Source organism: Alexandromys fortis, unplaced genomic scaffold (genome assembly GCF_014885135.2).
Source record: "Alexandromys fortis isolate MF-2015 unplaced genomic scaffold, M_Fortis_MF-2015_v1.1 scaffold_58, whole genome shotgun sequence".
Taxonomy (NCBI): domain Eukaryota; kingdom Metazoa; phylum Chordata; class Mammalia; order Rodentia; family Cricetidae; genus Alexandromys; species Alexandromys fortis.
This window is the reverse complement of record NW_026067940.1, coordinates 3359673-3369237: the sequence shown is the minus strand read 5'-3', so window position 1 is coordinate 3369237 and position 9565 is coordinate 3359673. Positions and strand designations below refer to the sequence as shown.

Genomic DNA, 9565 nt, shown 5'->3' with positions numbered 1-9565 from the left:
GGGGGGGGGGGGGGGGGGGGGGGGGGGGGGGGGGGGGGGGGGACGAAGTGGGGAAACGGCCCTCAGGGAGGAGTGGAAGAACTGGCTAGGATGTTTAGAACCCACCGCCCTGGCCTCTCACCTTCTCCTCGGCTGTTTCTGCCAGGTGTCGCAAGCGGGATGTCATGTTCACCAGGCTCTGCTCGAAGGCAGCCACCAGGTTAGCCTGCCACAAACAGACAAAGAAGAACTTAAGGCAATGCGGCTATGGAAGAAGGAATGGCTGATACAGGAGTAGTTTAACAGATTTCCTGTGTCTCAGAGCTGACCAGCGCAAACAAAACCCTTGGCGGTTCTAAGCTACTGATTTCCCTGGGCAGACGAGGTGGAATCAAATAGGTTTTCTGGAGAGAACCAGCTCCTCTAATAACAGCGCAGTGGGTAGAGTAGGCTTTCGGAGCTTTTTGGGAACTTGAGATCTGGTTCTTATCACCTACCAGCGGTGTTAAAGTCCCTCCCTGTGCGGTGGAAGGTTTGATGGGAGAGCAACAGCTTCTACAGTCTTACCGCTTTTGGCTTAATCCACCATGGAGGGCCAGATCTCTTGGGACCAATGACCTCCCAGTAGGATCTGTCTGTTTTAGCTCTTCTGCAGCTGGCTGACTCTCTATTCTTATCTCCTCCTGGGTTTGGAGGGGAAGCCTTATTCCATGTAAGGCGGAGGGAAACAGGAGGCTGTGCAAACCACTTCAGGGGAATTCCACACTTTGGCCACTAGGTGTCAGGTCTACATCGGAAAAGGTGCTGGAACCTGGAGGCACTGGGGATCCTTAAGTAGGGCAAGTCTGGTTCTCTGGTAGGTGGGCTGGAAAGAGGCACCTCGTGGTCTGATCTCAAGCTAGACAACTGGCTGCAAAGGGTATGGGAAAGCAAACGAAATGAGATACGGAGCAGGAAAGGGACCACTCAAGGATGGTCAGTCTCCAGTCAGAGCACCGGAGCAAATGGAGAGTGTAGCAAGAGGCAGAAGGCTCTGGACAGGTCCCTGTGTCGTCTGCAAGACGCTCACTGCCTTCTATTATTTCATGACGTGATGTGATTTGTCCTCTCTGACCACGAAGTCAAATTTTACCAGTGTCCTTGGAGCCTATAAGGCTGGAGGCAGTCTCTTCTATGTTTCCTATAAATCTGCTGAGTTCTGGGCTCCCTAGTAGACAGGTATCATGATCTAAGCATCTTTCTTTCTGTCTTTTGTTTTAATCTGAGGAAAGATATTGCCAAGTTTTTCAGGCTGACCTTGAATTTTACTATCTCAAACAGGCCTTGAACTCGCGACCCTCTTGCTGTAGCTTCTCAAGCACTTGGGATTTTAAGTTTGCCCTCTCAAATCCAACTCTCACCTTCTATTTTTTTTTTTTTAATTTTAAATGTTATTTGTATGTGGGTGTTTTGCCTGCATGTATATGTATGGCACCATGCAGGCCAGAAGAGGGTGCTGGATCCCCTAGGACTGGAGTTACAGATAGCTGTAAGCCACTCTGTGGGTGCTGGGAATAAGAACCCAGGTTCTCTGGAAGAGCAGCCAGTGCTCTTAACCACTGAGCCATTGCTCCAGCTCTTCTTGTTTACTTCTAACTTATACTACCATGTGCTGTCGGCAAGCAGCTTACAGTCCCTGAAAATCTAATCAAGAGCCTGGAGAGCCCCTGGCCTCCTCATGCATTTCTGCACGGACATCTCCTCATCTGGAGAACTGGGCTTCCCTCCCTCTCCTCTTCCACTTCTCTTTTCCCACACTGCACCTTACTCTAATCCCAACTCCAGATTAGGGTGCCTGTAGGACATTAAGCCAAGCGGTTCTTCTGCAGAGAATTTAGCTTTGAAGGCAATGCAGTGACCTGGGTCTCTTCTCGGTCAGGACGTGTCATCTTCAGCAGCATGGAGGTTCCATTCAACATGGCATCAGTTTGGTTCAACATCAGGAATCCTGAGGCAAGCTCTGGGACCTGGTATCCCCTCTTCTGCTTAAGGGAAGGGCTCTGACCTCGGCAAAAATCTAACTCTAGATTCAGAACTCACCAGATCCGGGTGTTTAGTTTGTTCTCTCTTAGCCAAATGGAACTTCCTGTTCTGAGAAAACACCCTCTAAATTCATTTTCTGAACTAGCCCAGACTTGACAGCACCATGGCTGACAGACTGCAGTGTAAATGAATCAGGCGCAAGGATGTTCTCCGCCTCCCTGGCGCCTCTCCCCTTCAACATCCCAGACATGAATATCCTAGGTGTGCAGGACATGACCTAGGCCACGCCGTGACGGGTGTGGTATAGGATGATTCTTGTTTCTGTTATACTTCTTTTGGTCCCAGAGAGTTGGAAGCGTGATATGAGCTTATGAACAGGACTTATGAACTAAGGATTTGGGAAAAAGAATAAAGATAATAACCAATGTGGTAAGGGAGCTGTTTCTTAAATATGTTGAAAACATGCAAAATCTTGGTGGACATTCTACAGGTCTAGGCCTCAGGCCTGGCAGCTGAGTTCCCCAGAGAGAAGGGCAGACAGGAGAGTAGAAAGTATTGCGGAAACTGCAGACGTGGTCATTTCTGCGCAAACACTTGGAAAGCTCTTGGAGACCCAGCTCAGCTGTTGTTTACAATTTGGGGAGAAAATGGGTCTTACGTTCTCCGCTTGCAATTTGGTCACAGGGGAGGAACTAGCCACAGTGGAGGTAGACAAGGCAACTCCATTTCTCTCCGTCTCAGAACAGAAAAACTAAGGTCAGGTCTGGAGGAAGGTAGTCATTCTAAGCGGGTCTACAAAGGGTGGGTTAAATGCAGAAACGAAGAATGTTGGTTCCAAAGCTAAAGCTCATATTGATTCTGTCAGCTGTCCAAGGCAGAGCCAACTGTGAACCCACACAGGCAGCTAGAATGGGGGTTCAGCTCTGAGCTGGTCTTATGGTCACCAGACAGAATTCTAATAACCAGGTCTGTGCCTGCTCAGTTATGTGGCATCAGAGAGCAACACACCCCGGGGTAGTGGAAAAGGGTTCAAGGGCTCAGTAATTAAAATGCATTGCTATTTTTGTCCATGTCCAATGGCAAGGTTGTTTCTGTCTCTCTGCAGAACCACTGGTCTCCGCTTTCTTTGGAAGGTCAAGGGATACCAGATACCAACTCATCCACACCAATTAATTAAGGCAGGGAGAATGGTTCTTAACGAAGGCTCAGAGAAAGGGAAGGACAGTCCCCAAGTCCCCACATCTTCTGTTGTAGCGCTGTGACGAGAACCTGCTCCCTGGGGGGTCTAAACCCAGGTCAGACTTCATCAGACCACATTTCCGCATTGCCTGTGTTTAACTAGAGCTGGGTCTTACCCTGCTTCAGGTACTCACATTGGCAGAGAGCTGAGATGTCAGGGTGGCCACTTTTTCCTGGGATGACTCCAGTTCCCTACGAAGCTTCCGAATTTGCTGTCAATGGAAGAGAGAAGCAAACTACTGATGGAGGAGGAAGCAGAGGATCCAGGAGGAGAATGGAGTGTGCGGTGGTGTTAACAAGCGGGGACAAAGGCTTTGTACCCTACCTCAGATTGCATCCTCTCCTCAGCCTGAAGAAGTGGGCACAGAAGGAGAGAAAGAGAGAAAAAGCAGGCGGTTACTATGGAGGCGCAGAAGCCAAGACCAAGTGTCAGGGCGGAGGCAGGAAGAAGCATGATTGAGAGATGCAGAGAGATGAATGCCCCGTCTCCTGGCCCTGGTAGGACTGGCTCAGAGCTGCACTCAGGTTTAAAGAATAGGCCTCTCTCTGGTGCTTCTCTTTAACCAGCCTTGTGACTGCCAAAAGGCTAGAGAATGAGACTGGCTGGTCTGAAAACAAACCTTGACTGCGAGCAACTTGAGGGAGTAAGGAATTGGGGTCAAAACCCACCGAAGAGTCAAAGGGTATCTGAAAGCCAAATGCCCTCTGTGGTTCCCCACAGTCGACATCTGGGTCAACTCTGCATGCTACTGGATTTCTAGGCTTGGGAACCCACTCATCCTGGTGCTGGAAACACTTCCCACTTCCCAGGGCAAGGAAAGGGTGCTGTCACAAGGAAATCCCCACTTTTCAAAGCGGGGTGTGGGAGAACACCAGAGTTGCTTGGGAGTTGATGTCAAGGCCAGAAAGAACAGAAAGGACCCGAGGCACTCTTCTGAGTGCTCCAAGCGCAAGGTGTCTCCCCCTACACTCACCCCAGGCCCATAGAGTAAAATGCAGGGACGGTAGTTCCCCATCCCCATCCAGCTACCCAACCAAAGGAGGTCTGCGGAATGTGGAATGGTTGGGGAGGGGGCTGAAGGGGAAGGAACTTCAATGGTCTTACTGAGGAGTAGGTGGACGAGGCACTGGAGGCCAGAGATAGCACCGAGCCATGAACTGAAAGAGAAGGAGAGCACAGGTTAGCAGGGGGCTCCAGGGCCCAGAACTTCCTGGGAGGAGCCCTACGGCAGGACTTTGGACTCTGATTCTGGAGGGCATCTACAGCAAACAGAAAGAACACCACAGGGCAGCCCATTCAGATGCCATCAGCCCACAGCAGGCACGTATCCGAGGACATGGTCCTGAACAGAGACAGCCTCCCCTTCCAGCTAGGTTCTCGGACGGCCTGGACTTGGTGGTCCCATGCTCAGCCTGACTGAGGAGCATTGGGATCCAGAGGGAGGGAAAGGAGATTTTCATGGGTGGTCAGCGTCTGCTCTGCTTAGCCAAGAAAGCAGGTTAAGTTGCAGAAATGGGGGAGTTTCTTGTTGGAGCTGCTCAGAACCAATATTTTGACTCTGTGTCTCCTCTTCCCACCCTTGCAGTGCTAGCCTGTGAGCCTGGGGACCACTCAGGTGAAAAAAAAAAAGCAAAGTGGGGAATACTCTGTGATCACTCAACAGAGCCCACTGCAGAACTAACACGCATCTATTAGGAATGCATCCTGAGAATAGTAATGGAGGTCCTATGAACCCCCCGGCCTGGTCTACATTAACACCCAGATCAGCATCAACAATCAGATGGCCAGCCTGGGAGCTAGTCTTTGGAACATTCTAGAAAGAGGATTGAGATGCCTAGTTGTATGGATTTAAGAGCGACCATTTTGTCCCCGTATCTCTTCTGAGAGACCGTGGGGAAGAAAGGCTACACGAAGAAGCTCTAGTTCTCAGAGCACCGAGGAGTCACAGCCACATTTAACTCTTCCAAACCTCAATTTCCCTTCCCTGGGCCCCAATGGTAGATGCTCCACCCAAAAACCCCAGCGCTAGGTGGTGCCACCCAAGGTTTCTGGGCCCCCAGATCCTTCAAAGTTATGGGAAGACAGAACTGAAATGGCCCAAGTTGATGTCCTGTGGATTATATATGTGTGTGTGGTGGTGGCAGTGGTGGTAGTGGAGGTGGTGGTGGGTGAGGGAACCCAGCGGAGCTGGGATGAGTGTGAACCGCGTCAGCATGAAGTCTCACCATCATCCGTGGGGTCTCGGAAGGATCCTGACCGAATCATTCCCTTGGGTCTCTCGGCCAGGGACAGGGTGCTCCCCATTTGGGAGCCGCTGTACAGCTCGAAGGCCGCCTCGTGGGTGGGGATGCTGTTGGAGCGGGTGATTCTTGGCGTGGTGGCCGCAGTGGGACTCACTGGAAGGACAGAGGGAAGGGGGAAGGGAGAGGGAGGGGGAGGCAGGAGAAGAGGCAGGGTCATCAGCTCTTGGGTCCCTTGTGGGGGACAGAGCAGGAGTCATTGAGAGGCAAATGGGAAGAGGGGAGGAGAGGAAGGAGCAGTAGGGGGGCAGTGGGGGTGTGCAAGCAGCTGGAGGTTAGGATTAACCCCTCCTGGGAAGGTTGGGCCCAGATGGAGAAGGACTCCACCTTCTGTATTGAGAATCTTCCCTTAATGCTGCCTGCCTCGGAGCTGTCACTTTTGAAGGTTAGGCTGGGGGCCTGGCGGCTTTCCCGAAACCTTCACATCCCTAGGATGTGCTGATGAAAATGGGATGCTGTGGTTCTCGAAAACACAACTGGAAAGCTGTCTTAGTGGGGACTGAGAATTCAGACCAAGACTCAGATCCAAATGATGAAACAGCACCAGTTACAGAGACGGGGACCAGGCTGTGGGATCCAATGGGCTCAGCCTTAGGAAAGGGCGCGGGGCCCCTGCAGAGCAGGCTCGCTCTAGGTCACTTTCACTCAGATCTCAAGCTAGACTATGGCCTCTCTGCTCAGCATCCCCTGAAACGAAGGTCAGGCAGAGTGGATGAAAGTGTCAGCGAGGCTATGGAACCCACAGCTGTGGAATCTGCTGACCACAGAGGCCACCCCCACTTTTCCTTGCTAAATCGCTGCCTTTCATGATTCAAATCCTTGTGGAGCTCCCCTCTCTGACCTTTGGCCTCCAAATAGCCATGTGGGTGTTTCCCTTGCCGATAAGGACCTGGGAAGAAGAACTGACACCTCTGTCGTACCCTTTCTGGACCCCCAAGGTGATTACTGTCCGGCCCGGTCCCTCATCCTACAGCACGAATAGCCTTTCTTCGTGTTTGGCCCTCAATGGAGATAGAAAACAGGCTGGTCCCACCCTGCATCTGACAAGCCCACAGAAGCCAGATGTCCCTCCCGGAGGCACAAGTGACCTCCAGTCCTAGTTCTCCTCAAACTCCCAACAGCCACGGCACAGGCTTGCTGCAAGTCCTCATCACCAAAGAGCTGCTTCCTTTCACACGGCTGAGAGGAGAGGCGGATTTAGACAGAGACAGCAAGCAAATGGCAGGTCCATCCCAGCCCTGTCCTAAAGAGATCTGAATTACACCAGCCCTGGCACAGGGTTTTCCAGAACCAGGGCTGGTGAGTGTCTGAGCTGGAGCCAGGACCACCTCCTGAAGCCAGTTTCTCCATCCTGTCTCTGAGTCAGTCCTAAGGCCACTTCCTTCTCTCCCAGTTTTCTCTTCTCCACAGGCTTTGGAGAGGGTGTGGCGTGTCTAGGAGGAGTCTTAGTCAGCCTGCCTTTAGGGCTAGGATGGCCCTGGCTCAGCCAGGGCGGTCGGTGAATGTGGACTTTCTTTTTTGGAGACAGGCCTCATTCTCTGCCATCAACAACCCTTCTCTGCCTGCAGCTCACCAGCCCCACAGGTTGGAATCACCCTGGAGGCGGCTGCTCCTGGTAGTACTTACTGTACATAAAGCACCAGTCTGGAGCTCAGGGCCTCGGTTTATAGATTTCCCACGTGGTCATTCAGACTCGTTGATAGCATCAGGACCCTACGGCTTTTCAGTTTAGGACTTTGGAACACTTCGTCTTTCGTGCGGGTTGGTAAACTGAGGCACCATGAAGCAGCCCACTACATGTTGAGCCAAGCATGCCTAACTGTTTTGCCCCACTCTGCAGAGTGATCCCTGCTTCATCTCTCACCACAGCGAGTGACCACAGGCACTGACCTATGTTGGTAAGCTGGCCCTTGGCACTCAAGGACATGGAGAGGGCAGGGGGGGACGGCAGCTCTGCCTGGTCGTCGGATTCGGGAAGTCCGCCGATAGTGTGGGAGTGCCGCCTCTCCTTGGTCTCCTCCTGGGACTGAAGCTGGTACCTGAAAGCAGCAGAGGAGCTCGGTCTGAGCCACTACAAAGCGACACAAAAGGCTGAGCCAGGCAAGGGATAGTAACTCAGCATTGTCCAGAATGGATGGATGAGGCCTTAGGACTTCCTCTCCACTCAGGGCTCTATGGCTCCATATGCAGGCTTTCAGGTGACAGGCACCTCCATCTAGTTGAGCAATTGGGTGCTGTCCTAACAGAGGAGGACCCACACTCCTGTCCCTTGCCTATGTGAGTGGCCTCAGAAAGGCCATGGGGATTATGATGGCATAGGACAGCATAAGTAAGCATACGGTTCCTGTGTGCAAACTTGTTTCTCCTTTGACAGCAAAGAAAATCTCTTGCTATGAAAGCAAGCACACTTGATGGTGAGTTTGCAGAGGGATATGGGTGGTGTTTTTATAGGACCAGGTGCAAATGCCTAAATTCATTCACGGGGCCTGGGTTAGGTTGGGCTGGGATTTTATTTTATTTATTTTTGGAAGTGAACTCAGAGACCCACTTGCCTCTGGCTCCCAAGTGCTGGGATTAAAAGTGTGTACTACCTAGCTGAATTTTTTTTTATATAGGCCAGGAATCTTGGGTATATGGTAGAAAAACAAAACAGGCCAGGCAATGGTGGTACACGCCTTTAATCTCAGCACTTGGGAAGCAGAGGCAGGTGGATCTCTGTGAGTTCAAGACCAGCCTGATGTACAAGAGCTAGTTCCAGGACAGCTAGGGCTGTTACTCAGAGAAACCTTGTCTCACAAAACAAACAAACAGACAAAAAATACACATAAGGGTTACCTGAGGCCTTTCTTGGGAAGGGTGTTCCGATCCCGCTGATTGCTGTGGAGAGAGAGGCATGTGAATTCATCCTGGAAACTAGAATTTGGGACCACAGGTCTGAGTGGTATAGCCTCCGGAGACAGGACAGCAAACTATGAAAATCTATCTCTATAAACAAATACTAAGATGCTCACAACCAAATTCTTGACTCAGAACCTAGGAAGTGTTTGAAATGTTACATGCTTTCCTCTTGTGAGGAGTTAAGATATAGGTAGGCATCTAAGAGGTCATACTAAGGATGGTGAGAACCAGGATGTGATGGGATAGGACTGACTCTGCACCTGGGCGCCAAAGTGAGATCAGGAAGAGAGCTAATGAGACTTCTGAGGTGTCATTTAACTGATGAGAACAAAACAAAAACACCCGAACTTTGCAACTCAGGGAGTTACAAAGGAATTAACTATCTAAAATGGAAATAATTAATTACCTAAATAACATATTATCTAAATCTAAATTAATTATCTAAAATGAAAAAAAAAATCAGAAATCACAGCTTAAATGGATGGACCTGCTAGTGGCCAAACGAGTCTGAGGCAGGCTCAGCTGTCTCCACTGTATACCTGTCCAGTTGTCCAGCTCTGGGGCTTCCACTCCAGGGCAGCTCTTCAGTCTCTTCTTCTGATGGGGCAGCGGGGGCAGCAGGCGGCGGGGGCACAGGAGAACTGCTGGGGAAGGCACTGGGCAGGCTCATCGGCATCTGGAGGGACTCCATGCTCCTGTGCAGGCCTGAGAGTTTGGGGTACATGCGGGTCTCCTTTGGGACACTGAAACCACTCATCAGCTCCAGGCCCTGGGAGAAGCTGGCTGAGTTAATATTGAGGATGGGTGCTGGACTGGGGGTGAAGCAAGACGGGAGAGGGCCCCCAGTTGATGAGCTTGTAGCATGCAGATCTGGGACCTTTGAAACATGGGTGTCGCTGGCAGATGGTAGATCCAAACTGTTGGAGTTGACCTTGTCTAGGTTGGCTAGTGACGGTGGCTTGACAAAGCTTTTAGCTGTGGCCCTGAGAGGAGTGAAGACAAAATAAAATACTCAGAATAACCAATTACAGGGCAACAGGCAATCCTTTTCCAGTTCCCTTCTCTTCTGGCTGCTCACTCAGCTAAAGGTTACTAGGATGACAAACCAATCAGAAGGAGAATCCAT

The 9565-nt window shown here is 51.1% G+C and overlaps 1 protein-coding gene across 1 annotated transcript in view; it reads right to left on the bottom strand.

The window, feature by feature from the left end:
• The window catches only part of Nav1 (neuron navigator 1), a 248768-nt gene that overhangs the window by 24390 nt on the left and 214813 nt on the right, over positions 1-9565 (bottom strand). Inside the window, exons 10-17 of the mRNA XM_050147599.1 lie at positions 8979-9422; positions 8377-8418; positions 7432-7580; positions 5467-5637; positions 4346-4398; positions 3566-3589; positions 3375-3452; positions 122-205 (exon numbers count right to left, since the gene is read on the bottom strand). Of these exons, the coding sequence (XP_050003556.1) occupies positions 122-205; positions 3375-3452; positions 3566-3589; positions 4346-4398; positions 5467-5637; positions 7432-7580; positions 8377-8418; positions 8979-9422 (1045 nt within the window). The remainder of the gene's footprint in view (positions 1-121; positions 206-3374; positions 3453-3565; positions 3590-4345; positions 4399-5466; positions 5638-7431; positions 7581-8376; positions 8419-8978; positions 9423-9565) is intronic.